Below are 23,067 nucleotides of genomic sequence, written 5' to 3'. Positions count from 1 at the left end.
ACTTCCCCTTTCTTTTGCCTTTGTGGGAAGTGGGGTAGACAGTATTAATAGCTAGAGTAAGAAAGACCAAGGGGACTTCTTATAGTTGATCCCTAAATTAAAAAGACATTGTTCACTTATCATTAGTGTAATACTCTCTTCGGTATATGTGTTACATCTTTGAATGACAAACGTTCTTAAGATACTTTTCCTTGTAAGATAATCTAGTTACAAATCTCATTAACTTCTTTCAGCACCTATTTTTCTATGAGTCTCTAAAAATAACTGATTTTTTTTTTTTTTTTTTTGTAGATTGCATTGGTATCCCCAATTAAAATCTATGGGGAATAACTTTTCTTTTTATTCTCCAAACTTAGTATTAACCCTTTGGCAAATCATGAATTACTGTTCCATTTTACACAAAATTAAAAGGGTTTAAAAATTCTCATCGATGTGATAATCTTTTTTCTGTCTCATCATAATTATTTAAATATTTTTTAAAATTCTTTCCCTCAGTTTTGGTTTTTGTAAGCTTGGAACTGGTTTATAAGGCTTCTTTATTCAAAAACTCAGCATGGAGTAGAACACTGTGGAAATGGGAATCAAACCATCTTTTAAGCTTTTCTTTTTGTTCTTCCATAACCTGTTTATTTTTTCCACATTATTATAACCTTTAGCTCTTGAGCAGAAATAGCTCTTCTAAGGTTGGTCTTCCATGGCTTATCCAGTTTTTTAGGTCAGTTGTACTATGGAATGGGGCCATTGTTGTCATTCTTTGGAGAAAATTCCAGAGAATACTTGGGGTATTCTCTAAGTGAGAAGTAGAGATGAGTTTAACAGGTGGCCTAAGGAATGTTTTGGGCAAGCAAAGAGGTCTGTGAAATTTAAAAGTGTGAAAGGCATACTTGGGGACTTGGAAAGGTTTAAGGGTGTATCCCATCTTTCTCACTGAAGCCGACCTTTCCGCTGGACCATTTGGGGCGTGCAGAGGTAATGTTTTAAAAGACATCTGCCATGTCATTGGCAAACCTAACTCCAAAATGGACATTCATAATCTAGACTATTATGTTGTCTTTCAGATAAGCAGCATTTCAGCCCACTATTTGTTAAACACTAACTGGTAACCAGTTCTTTGAGTTGTAGGATGAAGGTGTTCAGTGCTCAGCTATGGTCTGGGTGCAAAGCTAGGAACTCCATTCCCTTCGCTTAAAGAGTTTACAGTTTGGGGAAAATGCACTTGAAAGAGAATACATGGGAAGGTATTTAATTAAGTGTTGAATGGCACAATGCAGGATGAAAATGCGTTAGGGATTCAGAGAGAAGAGATTGTGGAAGAGTTGGCAGTCATAAGGAATCCTCAAGGAACAGCTGGAACCTAAGATCGGCCTCGCACAGTAAACAGGGGGATACTAAGACCCCTGGGTCTCACTCCTTGACCGGGCTTTCAGCAACCCTGACTTTCAACATCATATTCAATCTCTAATTTCAACAGAATCTCCAGTAATGATGTAATAAAGATCCATAGCCCGTTAATAGATAGCATAGAAGGAAAAAGTACATTTTAACTTAAATATTTTTCCTTTACATGCCTGTAATATATTCACACGCCTATGAGAATATCTTTTTAAGCTACTTTTATCTTAAAAAGGAAAATAGCTCTATTTTTGTAACTACCCATGCTTTGCAACTAACGATGTTCCTTTTAGTGATCTGTTCATTATACAGCAGGTGGATGGGTAACAACTAATATGCCACTTTATAAGCACTGTGATATGCTCCAAGAAAAGCAGCTTATGTGGACAAAGAGTGGAATAGTCAAACCCAAAGCCAAGCCTTAAACCAAAGGAGTCTATAAAAGATGATGTTCTTTTCTTTTAGTCAACTAGATGGTAAATGGTAAGGGAGAGGACATGTGAAAAAAGAAATAAAATAAGAAGTTCCCATCCTGGTGCAGAGGAAACGAATCCGACTAGGGACCATGAGGTTGCGGGTACGATTCCTGGCCTCGCTCAGTGGGTTTTGGATCCAGTGTTGCCGTGAGCTGTGGTGTAGGTCACAGACCTGGCTCGGATCTGGCAGTGCTGTGGCGGTGGTGCAGGCTCTGGCATAGGCTGACGGCTATAGCTCTGATTAGACCCCTAACCTGGGAACCTCCATATGCTGCAGGTGCGGCCCTAAAAAAAAAAGAGAAAGAAAATAAGTCATTCCCAGCTTGTTTGTTCCAATATGGTCATGGATTTAAAGTTTTACATGTTGATACTTTAGAGAGGGATTTGATCATTAGTGCTTTTTGAATTTTTCACTTACCATTTTGTTCTTGCTAGAGTTCAGAGAGATCCAGTTGGACAGGAGGAATATTTAAGACTGGTTATTCTTTGCCAGTTAGTGTCCAGAAGGGTAGCATGAAGTGTAATAGACACCCTGTGGGTCGTGGTGGTGTCTTATTCATTACATTATGGAATCCTTCTTTCTTGATCAATAGACCATACAGAAAAAGAGTGGTAGCAGTGGTTTTTTATGTTGTTTTTTAAGATGTATTCTTGGATATTTTGAAATTCTGAGGGTTGTCCCCACAGCAAAAGGAAGGGTTCTGAAAGAAGTGTTAGAAGACGAACCCACTAAATATTTTATGATTGACTGTGGCCTCCTTTTCTGCTTCTTGCTACAGAGCTATCCATCACACTCCTCAGCAGACATAAATTCCAGTCTTCCTCCGATGTCCACGTTCCACCGTAGTGGTACCAACCATTACAGCACCTCTTCCTGTACACCTCCTGCCAACGGGACAGACAGCATCATGGGTGAGTCACGGAAATACCAGTCCTGCTGTGGACGACCCATGTCAGGGTTTAGTAATCAAGGACCTCTTTTTTTCTCCTTCATAATTGAACAGAAATCAAGCAATGAGTTTTTTTTCACATAACCAAAGGGATGGAAAAATGAACCAAACAGAAATTGTCATTGTCTTAACTGTCATGACTTTTGTGGTCGCAAGAAACTGAAATCGGGTTGCTTTCTCTGTTGTGAGTGATTAGAAGGAATAAAGGTTTAAATAGATCACAGCTACCTTGCTTCTTACACTGTCCAACAGCTAACAAAGTGAACTTTCATAAGAGGGGCCGTTGAAGATGAATAAGGTAGAAGATATAACAGCCTTGAATAGTAGTTTTAGATCACTTCTCAAATTCCAGTCACTGTGCTAAGTTTTTAAACATAACACATCCCTGTCATGTGATGGCCATAGATGGTTATTTATTAATAACGAGAAAGCTTCACGTTCTGGAGATTGTGGCATTGTAGAGTCCTTCAGATGGGACATAAGGGAGGTGCTTGGGCATCCATGGACCAGAAGTGATTTGCTGCTTTTTCTCAGCGGATTTGCTAATGAGTTAAGACCCCAGCAGAATAAACTGAGCCACCGTCTTCTCAATTTTCATGATGTCCCTTGTGGTCCGCTGCTTAGGATGGATGGTTACCCCACCAAACCTCTGCTCCTGAGGGAAGAGCTAGGCAGGGTCTCCAGCTACCCCTGGAGGAAGAGTCCAGGTTGTGGGAGAGGCAGCCACTGTCTTCTGATACTGCCTTGGACAACCCTGTCATTCAGAGGAGCACCACAGCCTGATGCTCCAGGGTCTTGTTCCAGTCTCAGACACCACTGCCCACCACCGACTCTAGTTCAAACTCAGACCCACACCTTGCTCACTTCCAGCGGTTCACTGATGAGAACATGAGCTGTACATTTTAGAGAGAAGAATGTGTTTAGACAGAGCAAGACTGCTGTTTAGTCCCCTGAGCTCGTTGCAGTTTCTTCATTTTCTTTAGATAGTCTCTGGAACTTTGGCAAATGGTGTGAATCACTTATGTGGGGGAGAGTTTTTGATGAAAGAGAAGAGAGGTGTTTTGAAATGTTGTAAATAGAATTCTGCCTAAATAATACACTCCCTGCTTATTCAGTAATATACTTCACACTTGAGATGAGCCATCGAGAAGCCTTTCACTATCATGTCTCACTAAGCAGCGAATTTAGGAAAGCGTTTCCATTTTTGTGACTTTTCATAACAAAGCCTCTACAAACATGTTGCATCAGTTTGACCTTGGAGAGCTATGGACAGAGGTCGTATGGGGAAGTTTTGTTAGCTATCAGTGCAGTTTTGGCAGATCCGAAAAACAAGAAGAAAGAAGTGCAGAACTGAAAGAGTGAGAAAAGCATATTTCGCTTCAGTGTGGTTTGACAAATGGAAAGCCCCTTTTTGCAGTCATGAGGTCTAGTTATAAAGAAGGATGACCGGTCATTCATCCTCTTACAGGGCAGATTTCCTGTCTACTTATGGTTTGAGTAATTTTCTTTTTTTAGGACGGTAGAAAGGTAGAGCAAAAGCTTGAGATGAGGAAAGCGGACTTAGGCACTGTTTGAAAAAAAAAACAACTTGTGTTGATTTATTTGCAGAACCGTCTTCCTGGGAGAGAGGCACTGGGACATGGGAAGAAAGATTCTGTGATATGGTGTGATTATTCTTCGTGAGCTGTGGTCCGTGGAGCCACGAGTCTCAGGGATGGGATTTGCTTTATTTAAGCAAGTTGGCTCATCATGGGCTTAGTAGATGAAACAGGATCGTCTTCTCTCTCATGGTCTGGGCAGGCTAGAGCCTTAATAGGTTACTTCTATATACTAACGGGCTCAACTACATACTAAAGATGGACTTTAACTTGTTATACAGACTGAAGGGCCCTGTTTAAGTGGAGGGAGAGTCTAGATAATGATAAAGGAGCTAAAATTTTAAAAGGGAAATGTGTGAGGTTTTTGAAACACAGAAAAAGCTTTTTAGAAACACCTTTACTACATAAATCATTCCATAATCATGGGTGTACCTGTCAGAATCTATGAGCAGCATATGAGAAAGCTTTATAATCTCTTTTGGGGAAATAAGTAGACATGGTAATTCAGCTTTGGGCAGGAGACAGATCTTTATTAATTTGCATACATACAGTTATTACTTTAGGATTACTTGAGGGGAGAACATTCTACCATGCTCATCTTTAAAATAATAGGCCCTCTAAATCCTTCAGTTAAAATCCAGAGGAAAATTTAGCTATGATAATAAGCCTTAGTATCACATGGGGTCCAAGTGGCTCCTGTTTCTTTGCCCTTTAATTCTCTTAGGCTTTGGTTTGAGTTTCAGAGTGTGGTACAAGCCATGGATGGCAGTATGTCTGTATAGCAAGAAGAGAAGATTTCTTTTCTTGTTAGTGATACTTCCCTTACAAACAGTGTGGATTAATAGGATACATCTGTAGACTTTTGAAAATATTTGGCATATACTCACTCATTCTGAAATGCAGGAAATAAAGAAATATTACATTGCCTGTATCTCAAAGAATAAACAGAGCTAATTAAATAATTGGTAAATAGGGAACACATAGCCTGACACATGTTTGAGATTACACACATGATTCTGTAGAAAATGACTGTAAGCAATACTAATGCCATAAGAATGGGGTTCAAGCACTAACACATGGACATCACATTTTTTCAAGTTCTCTTGGTGAAAAGTTGCAAGGCAGTGCTATCTTTTCATAAATGGCATTGATGTCTCAGGAAGATGTTTTTTCAGTTCCAAGGAAGATCACTGCCCCTTCTCTCAGTTTTCATGTTATACTGTTATGTAATCTTGACAATCAGTGATTGTCCTGAACCAGTCATAGAACAACAGAACTCATGTGGAATGACATCAGCAGTCAAGAACCATCAGACAGTAACCTCTCTGGAAATATGCTCCCTCACCTCTGGTTCTGCCCTCTGCATCTTAAAGACAGAAGATGTCCAGTGAGCCTTAGGATGGCTTGTCTTTAACTTAAAGGGTTGGCCATTGTTTCTTGTTTTCTTTCTTTTGCCCTTTCAATGCCCAGTAACATTTTTTTTAGAAACACTTAGGACGGACAAAACTGACTCAGATAATATTAATGATGGCATTTTTATATTTTTGTCTTTTGTCTTTTTTAGGGCCGCACCCAGAGCATATGGAGGTTCCCAGGCTAGGAGTCAAATTGGAGCTGGAGCTACAGCTCCTGGCCTACACCACAGCCACAGCAACTCATCTGGGCTGCGTCTGAGGCCTACACCACAGCTCACGGCAATGTCAGATCCTTAACCCACTGAGCAAGGCTGGGGATCAAATCTGCATCCTCCTGGATACTGGTTGCATTTGTTAACCACTGAGCCGTGAAGGGAACTCCCAGGATTTTTTTTTTTTTTTAATGACACATTCATCCATGGATTTTTGCAAGAGTGTTACAGTAAAATATTTCACTGGTGGCATCGAGTCCACTACTTTTCTTTGAAGCCTTGCCAGCCAACTCTGGAGATTATTTTTGACATGTCTGACTTGAAAGGGTCTCTTAAGCGCCCTGAAATTATATGAATATAATGCACGGGACACCATGAATTCTTAGTAGTTCAAAGGATGTGGCAGGCAGTTAAGGATAGAAGCTCAGTCAGGGGATGCTTTAAAAGTTACCGCCAACAGAGCTTTCAACTTGATTCCTTAGACTTTTTCTGTATAATGCTGCTGAGCGTATTTCAGAAGCACTGCGGTCCAGTGCCTCTGTGTGCGAGAGTAGGAAATGCATGTAGAGTTGGAAATGTAATAAATTATTAGATACCAGCTCTAGAGAGTAGAATTGTCTAGAGGTCCATAGCCGAATACATAGTCCATGGAGATACGTAGTCTACTTTTTTCTTCCCACCTGCCATATCCAGTAGCCCTTCCTGATCAAAAGGAGGATGGAGAGGCCCACCTACTGTAACACAGCTCCTGAGGCTCCTCAAGGACTAGAGAGGCCACTACCCCCCTGGGAGACACCATTTGTATACATTCCCAGGGTGTGACCGGCTTGTGGTCTGAGGCTACACACCCTCCCTTCTCCTGGGAGCGAATTGGGCGTGCAGCTAGCATAGTGGTTATAATAACTGTTATTGTTTTATTAGTCTTTAACCAGCCTGCTTGCAAACGCATGGTGTTTGCCATGTTTTTAAACCTCAAACCAAACAGTGTGAACAGACTACCAAGATTGATTTAATACAACATATGCTAAAGATTACCCTGGAATATCTATCTGGTTTATGAATTAATCTGGTTTACAACTTTCACTTCTCATGACATGTTTGTATGACATGATGCGTTTTAGTGTGTGGCTTCTCTAGTAGAAACATTATGTCCATTTCCCCTTGAGGACTTGGGTTTCACAGTAATTTTATTATTAGAGAAGTCACATTAAGATTTGCTTTGTCTTTTGCAAGAATCTTGAGGCTTCACGTACCCCAGTTGGGTGATGCACAGGCTCAGAGCCTAAGAGTAATAGGAATTTTATCCAGCAGTGTCACGGCATCTTAATTACAAAGACCACCCACGGAGAACAATAAACTGGTTTGATTGAAGTCTTCTCATCCATTCCCTGCACAAGGTTGGGAAGGCCCAACTTCCCCCTTGAATTCCTAGGAATCCCTCCTGCTACAAATGAGTGTGTTGTAGCCTATATTTGAGTTTTTATTCTAAATTTGTAGGTAGTAGGAGTGCCAGAAATGCTCCTTCTTTTGTTATCTTTGTAGAGTTGCTCATGACACTTACACTGCTTCTACTAGTTTCACAACAGGAAGGTCACTTGGGACACAGTTCAGGAAAACCTAAAGTTGAAAGCAGTCATCTTCTTTCAGACAAAGACACTATGAGTGGCACTTCTTCCTCCTTTTGTCTTGGTGACATGCCCAGGCTGGGGTTATGGGTGTGCAATAATGGGATAACACATTTTCCAAATTCTGATTTTCGGTTGTCAGAAAATCAGGCACCACTCATCCTCCTTGGACTCAGGTGTGTTCTAGCGGGAACTGCCATTTCCCTACAGCTGAGATTGAGACCAAGGGTGGTCCCACATGTAGCTGAAAGTACTCAGCCCTTCTTTCTGCTCCATCTTCTCACCAGCAGTAGCACCTGTGTTGAAGCCATCTGAACAATGCTTGGGTAGCTGGCAGTGTCGAATCCTCCCACAAAATTACAGTTCCTCTTAATAACCACTCATCTCCTATTCATATTTATGTTACCACTCTCTCTCCCAGAGACATGATTATTTTTCTCTCTTGAGCAAGAGAAATTGATAAGAGCCACAGTAAATGTAAGAACTCAGTCCAGTTGTTACCAAGTAGGGGCAACCGTTTTTCTCTTTACTTCTGTGACGTGGGCATTTTGGTAATTTCTAATAATATCGGTTGACAAAATCTCAGGCCTGGAAGAGTCATCATGTCCTGTTACATTCAAGGTGGAAAAGTGAATTTGATGAGCACATGTTTAATGAGAAGTAGGGTTGGCTAAATACAACCCATTACTCAATCTAGAAGAAATTTTGCCAGTTGAGAATTAAAAATATATTCACTTTCTGATTATTCATGTCCATTAACCTCTGAGGAGCACAACTGAAAAAATGAAATCTTTGGGAGAATAACCCAACTCTTGAAAATGTGTCTTCCCCACCGTTTCCTGGAACAGAACAAAGGCATTCCAAGTGAAAGGGCAAACTGGTCCCAGTAAACTGCTTTGAAATTTAAGCCCGTGGGTTGGTTCTCCAGCTGTTGGAAGGTAGAGGGCTTCATGTTAAAAAATAGTTTCTTCTTATCAGTGGCTTCTGTGAGTAACCTTTGGAGTTTTCTGAGATAATTTCAGGACAACGGGAGGAAAGGAGTTAAATTCTGTCTTTTATTATAGTTCCTGAGTTCTGATCTCTCCATCTATAAAACAGGCACTAATAGAAAGTTTAGTTAGATGTAGTTAGAAAGGATGATAAAGCTTGTATCTTATCTCTTATAAGGTATGATTTTTGGGCCACGTGTAATTTATTTTTTAAATGTCCTGAAGATATTTGTATTGGTTTTCAGTTCTCTCTGGTTTCATGTAAATACTTTTTAACACACTTATTATTCTCATTTTAAAACTGTTCAAAGAATAAATCCTTTGAGAACTACTACAGCAGCAAATTTTGTCTATAATTATAGCAATATCTTATCCTATTTGGGTTTAGTTTCTTTGTTAGATAATGTAATTTTTTTCCAGTGTGGCTCCGAACTTTCATTTCATGAAGATCTCTTTTATAGTCAAGCAGAATCACAAATTATTTTGACTGGTAACTATAATTTTAATTATAAAGTATATATGATGATATTGCTTGTGGGTGAAAAATATGCATGTATGTAATTGCTTCTAAAGACCATGATAGTATATTAAAAATATTAATGCTCTATGTGTTTTCAAAATCTTTATTATATTCTTTTTAGAATTGTCTTTAGTTTTTAAAGAATTCCTTAATACAGAAGCTTTTATTTTCACACCAGATATAATTTCGGTTATCTCATATATTAAGTATTTTTAATACTCTCAGTATCTGTGAGTACCTTCCAGTAGCTCAGTTATCTGATGTCAAACTTTCATTTCAAAGAACTTTCTTACACATGAAATCCTTAGTACTAAGAACTGATTTATTTTTAATATTGTGAATTTGCGATATGAAAAAGAACAGGCTTGTTTTTTCAGAAGGCGATTGTGTTCTTTTTATCACATAACAGTTTTCTTTCAGTTTTAGTAATTAGCAAATGAATATGGGTGTGAGTTTTGTTAGCCAAATAAAGCACACATTGAAAGATTATCAAACTCTCACACCCAACATGTAAATATATAAAAATAATAAGCATAATTTAACTGCTGAGCAGAGGTCAGGAGAATGAAATCATAACCTGGAGACAAAGATAATTTGACCACTTGAGATCTGATCCCACAAGTCTATTCTACAGATGTGGAAACCCAAGATGACACATTTGCCAGAAAATTTGCTTGCTTGAGTTAAGGATAGGGATGGGAATTTTGAAAACATTTTAGATGTGTGATGAAGTTTTGCTTGGATTGATCAGTTGATTTAAGATTTCCTTTTCTTATTTCACTCTAAAATAGTGAGAAACATCTTCCCCTGGAATTTAATAGGTTTTATTTAAATATTATGTCTATTTGCTTATGTTGAGGCCTTCATATATGTAATAAAAGAGCTCCACTGACTATACTGTTTTATAAAGGCACATTACCTTCCAAAGTTACTTGTTAACTGGAGCTGGCTTTGAATTATGTACCAGAATCTACATCCTTTTATTAACAGAACAGTCATGGCTCTGTATCCTTCCAGGGGATTTGTTCCAGCCCTCACCCCACCCCCAGATACCAAAATCCAAGGATGCTCAAATGCCTTACAGAAAATGGTGCAGTATTTGCATATAACCCTCTCACATCCTCTAATAAACCTTGAATCATCTTTAGATTATTTATAATACCTAATACAGTGCAAATGCTATGTGCATAGCCACTGTGTATGGCAAATTCAAGTTTTACTTTTTGGAATTTTATGAAATTTTTTTCCCAAAGACGATTGATCTGATATTGATTGAATGCTTGGATGCAGAACCTATGGATGCAGAGGGCCAACTGTACTCTTTGTTCATCTCTTTTGTAGGTAAAAACACAAGTACTTAAGATAATAGAGATTGCTTCATCATTATAGAGACTTGTTTTATCTCCAGAATTTGAGGCAGTATTGACTTTTAGTAGCATAACAGTTCTTCAGTTTCTTTCAGTGTGGACACACACTTAAAATATGTGGAGAGTATATGTTTCTTAAAAATATTTTCCCTCCCAGAAAGCCAGGCCTGTTACAGATTTTTTTTTTTTGGCTTTGTTTTATTTAGTGTGAAACTCTGAGAGGAATATCTCTTTTTTCTATATAGCAAAAAAAAAAATTTTTTTTCGAAAGCAGATGTAAATCATTCTTGAAGATAATTCAATTTCCTATATAGAATATAAAGAAAAGGCAAACTTTGGGGACTTCAGAGACCTGAAAGTACTGCATACTCTTCAGTAGTGAACATCCCATGCTCACCTGTGACCATTGGCCACTAACCACTCATAAACAACAAGGACAAAAGTAGTAGCAACTGTGACACTTTCTCTTTAAACCAAGGTGTCAGGTTTATATTTTATCTGTAAAAAATGTAACATGAATATATTTGACATCTACCTCAGCAAACAAATTAATGCTAATTAAAGATTAATGTGTTGTAATTAGCATTAAAAATGCAATTAAATTGTGAGTAAATGGACCAGGAATAGAAAATTGTTCCATGTCTCACTGCCTGGTTTTTCATATTCTGCCTTTTGTTTTTGCAGCAAATAGAGGAAGCGGGGCAGCAGGCAGCTCCCAGACTGGAGACGCTCTGGGGAAAGCACTTGCTTCGGTGAGGAAATATTGACTTTGGACTTCACATGCACCATTGCAGAAGGGTGAACTTTAATCCGAAGTAGACATTTAGAATTTTAGAAAATGAATGGCAGATAGCTTTGATTTTTGGAAAGGCTAGCTTCCATGCATAATGGTCATTGGAACATGCAAAGAGAGTGTTCTGAAGATTGCTGGTCCCCTCCACCTTGCCTCCTCTGCTAAACGGCAGTCAGTCATGGATTGGTGGATATTCTTCAAGCCTTCAAGAGTAAAACTTTTCTGGGGAATTCCCATTGTAGTTCAGCAGGTTAAGGACTCAACTAGTATCCATGAATATGAGGGTTGATCCCTGGCCTCGCTCAGTGGGTTAAGGATCTGGCATTGCTTTGGTTGTGTGGCATAGGCCTGCAGCTGCAGCTCCAATTCGACCCCTAGCCCAGGAACATCCATATGCTGCAAATGCGACCCTAAAAAGAAAAACAAACAAAAGAGTTTAGATTTTCTATCTTGATGTCTTATTTTCCTCTAAAGTCACTTGTGTGCTCATTGATTGACCAGCTAAGACTGACTTTGCAAGGGGCAGTTCTAAAACACTTTGAAAAAGGCATTTTAAAAAGAAACAAGGAGTTCCCCTTGTGGCTCAGCAGCTGACAAACCCAACTAGTATCCATGATGATGAGGGTTTGATCCCTGGCCTTGCTCAGTGGGTTAAGGGTCCCACGTTGCTGTGAGCTGTGGTATAGGTCGCAGATGTGGCTCAGATCTGAAGTTGCTGTGTCTGTGGTGTAGGCCAGCAGCTACAGCTCCGATTCGACCCATAGCCTGGGAACATCCATATGCTGTGGTTGTGGCCATAAAAAGACAAAATAAATAAATAAATACAAATAAAAATAAATGACCATAACTGAAGTCCATGAGAAACTGTCACATAATTGCCATTAAGCTTTTCTGCTTTGCCTGCCCACTACCTGTAGGCTAGAATCTAGCATTCCTTGCATGTTCACTAGTGACAAATGCCACCCTTTCAGGTATTGTCTTCAAAGCTAAACATGATCCTTTTCAAATGTAAAGATTTGTTGCTCTAGCATTTTGTCTCTTCAGGTTGGCTTTTCCTTACCATTGGGGGCTGAAGATGAGTTTGATTTATATCAGCATTGTGGCCTAAGGAAAAGTTTTTTCTCTAATCTGGGCATTCATATGCCTTGGAATCAAATGCCTTAATCATAGTGAAGAAGGAGTTGGACAGAATTCTCATAGATCATGTTGTCTGACCTCTTGTTTTGTAAAGGAAGAATGGGAGGTTTGCAGTATCTGTGTAGTTTAATGGCCACACAGCCATGGGGGGAAACAAGAGGAAAAGGATTAGAACTAAAGTCTCCTGGAGTTCCCTGCTGGCCTAGCAGTTTAGGATCCAGCATTGTCACTGCTGTGGCTTGGGCTCCATCACTAGCCTGGGCATGCCGTGGGTGTGGCCAAAAAAAACCCAACTAAAGTCTACTGACCCCAATCCAGTCCTTTTCCACTCTACAACCTCAGTAGCTCTCTTCTGAAAAATCAATTCAGGTTTTCATTTTAGAATATCAGTACTGTAGTTGATTGTTGAATGTGTTTTGTGACTTGGAATTTGTAAATGAATTGCATTGACACTATGTCATTTAAACTTATTGAATATTTCTTTCCAATGAATGAAGGCTTGTTTTTTTTTTTTTTTCTCTCCCCACTGTTTTAAGATCTATTCTCCAGATCACACTAACAACAGCTTTTCATCAAACCCTTCAACTCCTGTTGGCTCCCCTCCTTCTCTCTCAGGTACTGTACCACAAATCCACTGCATCACTGTCAGTTTACAGAAAGATTTTCCCCATATACTTCCTGCTCTACCAAATGGAAACTCACTCCCTCCAAAGGCTCAAAACATAACATATCTGAAAAGACAAATAAGAAAGGGTGGGAGAGACAGGCCACTATCTCAAAGTAAAACCATTTAAACCAAAAAATTAGGTGTTTTTAGAATTTAAAAATGCCATCTGAAATTTAAAAATGAATTTTAAAATGCCATCTGAAAATAAAACCATTTAAACAACAACACAAAAAAGGTGTTTTGAGAATACATAGGCATGTGGGAAACTTACTTCTAAAACTTTTCTTAGCTCTGTAGAAAATTCCCATCGTGGCTCAGCAGTTAACAAACTTAGCTAGTATCCATGAGGTTTAGGGTTCCATCCCTGGCCTTGCTCAGTTAGTTAAGGATCCAGCGTTGCCATGACCTGTGGTATAGGTCACAGACGCGGCTTGGATCCCTAGTTGCTGTGGCCATGGTGTAAGCCGGCAGCTGTAGCTCCGATTCGACCCCTAGACTGGGAACTTCCATATGCAGTGGGTGCAGCCCTAAAAAGCAAAAAAAATAAATAAATAAAAGAAAGAAAATACTCAATAAAATACTCCAATAAACCATCTCTAGGAGAAAAGCCAGTTATATGATCATGAATAGGAATATAGATTAGGTAGTCATCAAATATAAACTGTTCAAAAGGATCAATTCCTACAGAAATTTTAGACCTTTCAAATTCCCTCTTTAAAGTCCATGGAGTGTTTGAAGAAAACCATAATTGTGTATATAAATTGTGACATAACTGTGTGGAGTGAAAAGGGATGTTTGCCTTTGAAACAGAACAAATTAACATGACCCATGGCTTCAAATAATAAAATTATAAGTTGTTCTCTTACAATGAGTAAAGCATTGTACTTTTCAGAGCTCTATTTAAACCTTCCAGTCATAAATGCTTCCAGAAAGTCCTGTCTGGTAGATGTTCTTCGGGAAAAGGACAGGTGGCTTCTTAGAAAAAGCCTAAATCACATCTGTACCTGATTGAAACCTGACCTTACTGTAATTTATACTGGAGTCACTTGCCTAAACGTTGTCTCCTTGATGTCTCTGTTATTCCCTGCATGGGGTACTCTCACAGCTCCATTATAAAGTGGGTTCCCTGGTAAAGAATGGAAAGTTTCGGACGGCCACAAAGCTTTCAGAGGTGATGGCCATGGCTTAGGTGAGATTTCATGTCTGCCATTTCCAAGCCTCTATTGACATGAGGGGGAGTTTCACAGAATAGGGAAGGAAAGAGCTGGAACTTTCCTTTCAGTCCCTGTATCCAGAGAGACCAAGTTGAAACTGAGAAGAGCCAGAGATGCTATTAAGAGGAGACAGGAACGGCAACGAAACATGCTCCACAACAGAAAAGGAAAGTTCAGAATTGCTGTGCACTGTGCTGTGCACAGTCTGTATTGTTAGGCCCTGGGAAATGACCTCAGGTGTCCATGTGCAGAGCCAGGGAAGGAGGGGATGTACCCCAGTGAGGCCAGAGGTGAGGGCATCTGAGCAGGGAGACCTCCCAAGTCCCCATTTCAAACAAAGCAGCTCTCGCTTCCTCTGTATTCTGGAGTCTAGTTTGAGAAGAGCTATTGGAGTCTAGTGCTCTGATGTACAGCTGAACATATGAAGGCCCAGAAAGGGTGTGGGACTTTGTGTGGTTCCATCAGTAGCACACCTGTGATCATTTTCAGGTCAGAGCTCAGGTGAGAAGCCGAGTCTTACCACTCTGCCTCTCCACTTCTAGCTGAGGGAGGGGAGGGGAAAGTTACTATGTACAGAACATCCCAGGAAATGCCACAGGTACCCCAGCCTGAAGGTAGAATACAAAACACGGCCACTTTAGGGGTCCTGTTAATCCATCTTGGAAGGCCACAGTTTAGCAAGAAAGAACTTCATGAAGAAGATCGATGCTTTCACACCTGTGGCTCTGTCCAGATTCTGTCACTAGAAGTCATTGAACAAAGTATTCTATTTTTGTTTAGCATAAAAATACACACAAGTGAACACCCAGGAATGACAAGAAGGGTGGATTTTTAAAGTGCTAACAGGGTTGGGGCATGAGACTTCAGTGAGATTTTTCTTGAATTACTTATTTTCCAAGTTTTCTACTTGAGTGTGTATTCTTTTCAATTTAAAAGTGATTAGTATTTTAAAAGTGGTAGGTAAGACATGTTATTATAGCAGGAATCTTTGCCTTGATGTTTAGTGAATCAATAAAAATATTTTTTCTTTGGAAGGCCCTACTTAGTGTTATTTTGAATGTTGAAATTTCTGGCTTAGTGGATCACTGCCAGCTAATCTTACTTCCTTGAAAAGTTTCTGAAGACTTATCCTTTCTTACAGATCATTTTTTAAAAAAAGTAACAAAGCTGTTTTGCATTGGTGAGAGAATTTTGGTTTGATAAACCAGCTTTGCCCGAAGGTGTCGTAAAAGCTCCGCTTTGCACTCTTAAAGTACCTAGACCGTGTAGTGATAGTTTTCTGTCAAAGGAACATTCTCTAGGTAAAATCCAGAATCAATAAAATGTTCCCTTTTAAGAGGAAGCCTTGAAAGAATTCTGAGTCTGTATAACGTCTACGTATTTTACATTTAAAATGTTTTTCTTGCTGTATACACAGGGAACTCTAGCCAATATTCTATAATCTATATGGGGAAGCAATCTAAAAAAGAATAGATACGTGTCTGTGTATAACTGGGTCACTTTCTTATACAGCAGAAATTATCTCAACATTGTAAATCAATTATACTTCAATAAAACTGTAGAAAATGAATAAATAAGTAATGTATTCCTCGCCTCACCCCCCTAATTCCTGCATGGGGCGTTTACGTGCATTTACCTTATTGTTCAAATGAAAATCAGCATTGCTGGTTTCTAAAATAATGACATGAAAATGTCACTAAGATTATTTTTTAAGATGATACAACCTCACTGTCATTCCCATTTTCACCCCAGCAGGCACAGCCGTTTGGTCTAGAAATGGAGGACAGGCCTCATCATCTCCTAATTATGAAGGACCCTTACACTCTTTGGTAAGTCTCATCTGCTCATTTTCAGGCTGGCCATTCTCAGTCCATGTTTCTCAAGCTTACTCGTCAAGATTCTTAGTTTCACTGGTACGAACTTTGAGTTGATGCAAACCCAGGGGTTTGGTTAGAGCCAGAGTTATTAGACTATGCTTATTTCCTGGATTGTAAACCAGATAGTGCTACAATTATCTCAAATGTATAAAACCAGATCAGAGATTAAAAATCTTGGAAGGATCAGGCCCTCCCCCCATAGTTGGAAAAAGGTGGCATTAGTGATTAGACAACTCATTAATGACAGCACTGGAGTTCCTATGCTGTGGAGCTGGAACATGCTGAGAGTCTCTCTCGCTCTGCTTTCCAGAATAACGGGTTATAGGAGTTTTCTTCTTGACCTCTGAATCTGATGCCTACTGCCTGTTTTCCTGTTTCACTTTGATTCCCAAGAAATTTAGTAATTTCATTAAGTCTCTCTAGTAGGAATAGCTGAAAATTTCCCTGGCTATAGTTAATATCATAAATACTCACATGATGATTCAGTATCTCACATGCAACTCAAGGTAGAAGGGGCTGGAAACCTGTAGGAAACAGCACTGTTCTGTGCACTGTCTGGTCTGAATGTGGACCACATGGGGAGGGTTGGAAGCAAGGAGCTGTCTTTCAGGGGTGAGTTTTCCTTGTGTTCCCCATATTTTGAGATGGAACGTGGAAGAAGGCAGAGATGTATCTATCTGTCTAAGTTCATGTTGTCCTGTTGGCCCTTCAGGGTATCCTTTTTCCCTTTTGGCTTATGATTTAAATTAGGGAAAATCTACAAAGGTGGGTTCCCCCTGCATTGTGCTCTTGCTTGCTGTAGTGGATGAACCATCCACCTCCACATTTCAGCCAGTAAGGCGACCAAAGAGTGAGACAGTGTGAGCAGTATCTACCTGGCCCCATGAATCGACAGCCCACATCCAAATAAGTCATTGTTCTTTTCTGTGTTTCTCTTTATCACTGATTCTCTGGGACCCATCATTCCAAATTGGGGTTTTTCCAGCTATGGAACTGTAAAGACTAGGTTCATAGATGTCAGCTCCAGCTTCAATTCTCTCTCTCTCTCTCTCTTTTTTTTTTTTTTTTGGCTTTTTGCCATTTCTAGGGCCACTCCCTCAGCATATGGAGGTTCCCAGGCTAGGGGTCAAATGGGAGCTATAGCCACTGGCCTACGCCAGAGCCACAGCAACATGGGATCTGAGCTACATCTGCAACCAACACCACAGCTCACGGCAACACCGGATCCTTAACCCACTGAGCAAGGCCAGGGATGGAACCCGCAACCTCATCATTCTTAGTCGGATTCGTTAACCACTGAGCCACGATGGGAACTCCAGCTTCAATTCTCTTTGAATTCTCAACACTCCAGAGGGGATTCCCAAGCAGAAACTTCTCTCCACCAGGAAGCTGTGAGCCAGAAAGGAGGAGAGGCACATGTATTATTTCTTTTCATGCTTACTCACACACTTGGAAGTATATATTATCATTCCCATTTTTATAAATGAAGATGCATAGACTCAAAGAAGTTGAATAACTTTTCCAAGGTCATGGAAGCAACAGAGCTGGAATTTGAAGAGAAGCCCCTTAACCTCAGAGCCCACCGAAGCAGAATGCTCTGAACCATAGACTAACTGTATTAGACACACATTCTTTCTGTCAGTAGAGAATAATTAGAAATTGTTTTTCTCATGCAAGAGAGCTGGTACATCTGTTTGCACAGCCCATTGGAAGTCAGAGTGGACTGTAGCATGATCTAGTACAAAGAGGCCCTAGATTTGAAGTTAGAAGACTTATATTGTAGCCCTGCCTTTACCACTTCCTGGTAGTGTGACATTGAGTAATTGATGCACTTAATTTCTTTGAGCTTCATTTGCCCATCTCTATGGAAGGGATAATAATGTCCTCCTTACTTGCTTACATATGTAGAATGAGGATCCGGTGAGATGCTATATTTTAAAGTGCACACTGGAAATATTTATTTGATGCCATTATTGATTACACTGAAAAAAAATGAATTCATGTCTTCATGTCCATTTCCTTCACCAAAAACCATCATGGAGGTTTTATCTGGCTTTGGAAAACTAGGGTCCTCATGGCTAGGACAAAAAAAAAAAAAAAAAGATCAGTTGGTTTTTCATTGTATAAAGACTGAATTCTATACTATAGTAAGGGCTTTGATGTCAGTTCAAAGCCACCAGTGAACAGTCTTTATGATTCTTCTGTCTTGTGATCACATACCTCTCTGGTGGACAGAATTTTTGCATTTTTTTTCTATAACCGTTTTGAGGTCCTACTCCCCTCTACACACACACACTCACAAGCTGGTGGTAACAGAAAGCAAGAAACACAAGTAAAAATTGTTAGTACTCAGTAAAAAATTATAATCTGTATGCCTTTACATCTGTCCTAGACTTCATGCTTAGCACTGTATCCTATGGCACAAAGGAAAGCAAGGGAATAACACCTTCAAGAAGATAATTTAATTGGGCACCTATACATAGGGCATCTTTCCATTGTTAATTTTTTGATATCTTTAACCAAGGCCTGCTAGAATGTTCCTTAAACTCTAATAAAGTTTATCTTTTCTGAAGTATATCTAAATTCTCTTTCAAGCTAATGCAATATAGTCTAGCAAATGTACTTAAAATTGTCCTGGAAGAATTACTCTATGTACTTGTTCACCAAAAATCACACTATAATTAGCAGTTTTCTCCAATTTTTAAGGAAGGTCACAATTTATTTTTATTATCATTTTTAAGAAAATAAACTATCAGAAACATACATTCAGAAACCCAAAGCATGGTTTGTATCAACTCAGGTTTTACTGATGTAACCCATGCACATATTTCAAACTAAATCAGATTTTCACATTGTTTCCTAACCAACAGCAAAGCCGAATCGAAGATCGTTTAGAAAGACTGGACGATGCTATTCACGTTCTCCGAAATCATGCAGTGGGCCCATCTACCGCCATGCCTGGTGGTCACGGGGACATGCACGGGATCATTGGACCTTCTCATAATGGAGCAATGGGTGGTCTGGCCTCAGGGTATGGAACCGGTCTTCTTTCCGCCAACAGACATTCACTCATGGTAAGCGATGAAGTTTGGGCGTGCTAGTTATTATTATAGAATTTGAATTTCAAGTGCAACTACTCCTGTCGCAGTTTTTTTCTCGCTGAAACAACTCTATTGAGATACAATTTTTTAACCTACAATTCACCCATTTCACTTTTACAATTTACTGTTCCTTGTGCATCCACCGAGTTATATGCCATCATCACCACAGTCAATGTTTAGAACATTTTTGCCCCCCACAAAAAGAAAAGAAATCCCCACAGTCCTTAGCAGTCCCTCTCCACCCTCCCCTCCCAGGCAGCTACCGATCTCCTTTCTGTCCCTATAGATTTGCCTATTCTAGGTATTTCCTACAAACGGAATCATACTATTATGGTGGTATGACTGTCTTTTCTGACTGGCTTCTTTCACTTAGCATAATGTTTGCAAGGTTTATGTTTTCTCATGTATCATAGCATCATTCATTCTTACAGACAAAAAAGATTTCATTGTACAGATATATATTAATTGTATCCATTCAACAGGTGATGGATGTGTGGGTTATTTCCAGGCTTTGGCTTTTATAAATAATGGTACTGTGAACATGCATATGCTAGTTTTTGTGTGGACACTTTTTTTTTTTTGTCTTTTTGCTATTTCTTGGGCCACTCCCATGGCATATGGAGGTTCCCAGGCTAGGGGTCGAATGGGAGCTGTAGCCACCGGCCTATGCCAGAGCCACAGCAACGCGGGATCCGAGCCACGTCTGCAGCCTACACCACAGCTCATGTCAGAGCCACAGCAACGCGGGATCCGAGCCGTGTCTGCAACCTACGCCACAGCTCACAGCAACACCAGATCGTTAACCCAGTGAGCAAGGGCAGGGATCGAACCTGCAACCTCATGGTTCCTAGTCGGATTCGTTAACCACTGCGCCACAACGGGAACTCCTTGACACATGTTTTTATTTCACTTAAGTATAAACCTAAGAGATTGTTGGTGTGTTAAATTCTTCATCTTGGTGACTTGAGCTAAAGGACCCAACTTATGTTCGTGTTTTATTGCTAGCATTTTACATGTGCATAGGTTGGATTTTTTTTTATTATTACTATTTTTAAAGAAGCCAAATCTGATTCTGAATATGGGAGGTAGAAATATATGATGTGTCTCTCTAAATAAATGATGTGGGACAGTGTAATTTCAGTATATCATAGTTGTGCTGCTGCCTGTTTATGAATAAGTATTTATTTGAATAATATTTAAGCAGATTTGCCCATATTACAGTTGAAATTTCAGAGTTTTTTGCCCAGTATTTTTGAAAAGGAATCAGTAGTGCCTCTTTTTTTGGATGAAAATCTCCCTAACAAAATGTTAAGTGATGAAAATTAATGAGGTGACCAAATGGGTGGAGAATTTAATATCATTGGTGATTCTATATAATTCTGCTCTTTACAAAATTCCTGTCTTATTGGCAAACACCTTAATATCCTGTATTGTATCTTATAGGCTCTCAGAGTTGCATGGGCAAATGTCTATTTTCCATTCTCACTAGAGTATCTCGTGTTTAAAGGTGGTTCTGAAAGGAGACTGCAAAACAAGGACAGGTTATTTTGAAGATTTTTAAGTTCTTTTCTGCTCAGTAGTGTTCTTCTGCCTTCCTTTCATTTCTCTTAATAAAAGAGTAAAATTGAGTATCATCCTGAGTGGTATATTATGGAAACCTGCAACCAATTTGCAACCAAAAATACTGGATTATAAATAGAAGCAATGAACTCACTTCTGAAAAGTGGAAAGATATTTTTGAATGCCAAAGCTAAACCGTTTTTTTTTTTCATTTTTTGCTTTTCCTAGACTCTGCCCCCCAAATTCCTCATTGAGTAAAAATTGTTTGTCTATTCATGGCAGTTGCTAAGAGTTTACAAAAGGAAAATCTAGATTTTAATTTAGCTTGGCCTCAGGTAATGTGCTAAATACACTTGGGATGCATATAATATGAGATTTTCGTTTGTATAGCTCTTTTTTTAAACTCCAGTGTTTAAACAATACTGCTTTTAATTAAGAAATCTGGCTTTATTAAAAGCCAGATCTGTGACTTATAACCATTTCTGTATATCTGCTCTCGATCAAGAGAAAAATAGTTTAATTTCTGTAGCTGAGTTCGTTTTGCATGTGTTAAACGGATGCAACATGCACCCAGGGCATTGCTTCAGAGAGCTTTTTTTTTTTTTTTTTCCATAAATATGTAAAGTTTGCTCTTAAATACCAGATGGAGGTTAAGTAGTTCTTTAAAGTAATAAACTATACATAGATGCTTTGGGGGAACTGTCTGACCTTTGAATTGCTCCCTCTTCGATTCAGAGGTGGGATTGGAGGAAGAGGCCAGAGTTATCTTCAGAGATGGGAAGTTGGACGGACCCAGGTGGAGGGGAAGAGGGGAAAATGAAATAGAGCAATTGAAAACGGGGAATAATAGGGTAGTATTACACAGATAAGTCTTTGGTTTGATTTTGGAAGAGAAAAAAAATGATGAAGAAGCAAAAAAGCTGCTAGTTTTGCTGAAAAAGTTCCCACTCACTCTTCTGAAGATATTTATAATTCAGTTGAGGGTGACCACAGACCAACCAGATCGGAGAGTCACTCCAAAGACATGGCAGGAACACCTACCGCCCTTTAGGCCAAGGGAGGTCCTGCAGTCTTTCTCCTTTTTTCTCGAAGATATTCAGGGGGCCCACCAAGGCTGAGCTTCTCAACATGAAACCCTGATGTGTGTGCACAAGGTCAGATCCTCATTTCTTGCCTTGTGTAAACTGGTATGAATTTTCAATAACAAACAGAAGAACAAAGGAAATAGTTTTTGAATTTAGTCAGTCTGAAGTTAGCCTTTGACCATTTGATACATTCCACAAGAATAAGGAAGTTGAAGGGGAAGGGGGGAAAAAAAACCCAACACCTACCACCCCCCCACCCCCCACCCCACCCCATTCCCCTGAACAACAACAACAACAACAAAAAAAAAAATTCAAGGAGGATATTGGTAATGCCTTCCACATTTGAATTTTAATACATGAAACAGGCTGTAAAACTTTGACCAGCTGCAGTAAATAAAGCAGTGGGAGATACACACCGGAAACATCGGCCAGTGCTGGTGGGCGTTTCATTCCCAACTATACACCTTCAGTTGTTCTGGAATGGACGCGAGTCACAGTAACCCAGCACCCTTCCTGGGCTGGTTTTCTTGTGAGCAAATCTCCTTTCTACCTCTCCTTAATAATTCCTTCTGATTAAAGAACAGATAGCTTTGAATCCTCCTGACCTCTGTCCCCTCCTCGTTTCCTCTCCCCCCGCCTTCCAACAATCAAAACAAAATGGCTTGATAACTTGGAAGACGATGGAAGCATTTCTTTCTGCAGCAGCTTGAAACCATGGTGGGGAGAACCGTGGTTCTGCCTCAGCTCTTATGTTATCTCATTTAATTGCTAACATATTGTACTTAGCTTTTGATTCATAAAATGTTTTCCTTGGAGTTCTGAAGTAGGTCTTCAGTGAATTACTGAGTATTAGTATAATGAAAGGGATTTTTTTTCACAGCAGCATGGCTCATAACGCCAGAGCGAATGTTGATTCTTGCGGGCTTTCTAGATGATATTATTTGGCCATGCTCTTTCCTGCTCTGAAACCTTTACCGGCTTTCCATTATCTACACGATAAAGACATATTTCTTAGCCTACCTTATTAATAAGCCCATTACATTTACCAAAAGCCTTATGCTTTGCTATTCCAATGCAAAAATTTTTCCA

At 39.5% G+C, this 23,067-nt stretch overlaps 1 protein-coding gene across 21 annotated transcripts in view; it reads left to right on the top strand.

Moving 5' to 3' along the window:
- Window positions 1–23,067, top strand: part of TCF4 (transcription factor 4) — a 365,917-nt gene that overhangs the window by 313,585 nt on the left and 29,265 nt on the right. For 15 of the 21 annotated variants that reach the window (XM_047765461.1, XM_047765445.1, XM_047765432.1 and 12 more), the window contains 5 exons: window positions 2,648–2,780; window positions 11,229–11,296; window positions 13,011–13,089; window positions 16,108–16,184; window positions 19,103–19,306. In XM_047765461.1, coding sequence (XP_047621417.1) covers window positions 2,648–2,780; window positions 11,229–11,296; window positions 13,011–13,089; window positions 16,108–16,184; window positions 19,103–19,306 — 561 coding nt within the window. The remainder of the gene's footprint in view (window positions 1–2,647; window positions 2,781–11,228; window positions 11,297–13,010; window positions 13,090–16,107; window positions 16,185–19,102; window positions 19,307–23,067) is intronic. The other 6 variants (XM_047765454.1, XM_047765374.1, XM_047765416.1 and 3 more) reach the window with 1 other exon arrangement.

The sequence above is a fragment of the Phacochoerus africanus genome, chromosome 2 (assembly GCF_016906955.1).
Source record: "Phacochoerus africanus isolate WHEZ1 chromosome 2, ROS_Pafr_v1, whole genome shotgun sequence".
In the NCBI taxonomy this organism is placed as follows: Eukaryota; Metazoa; Chordata; class Mammalia; order Artiodactyla; family Suidae; genus Phacochoerus; species Phacochoerus africanus.
Note: the sequence above shows the minus strand (reverse complement) of the source record. Positions and strands in the feature narration are given on the sequence as shown.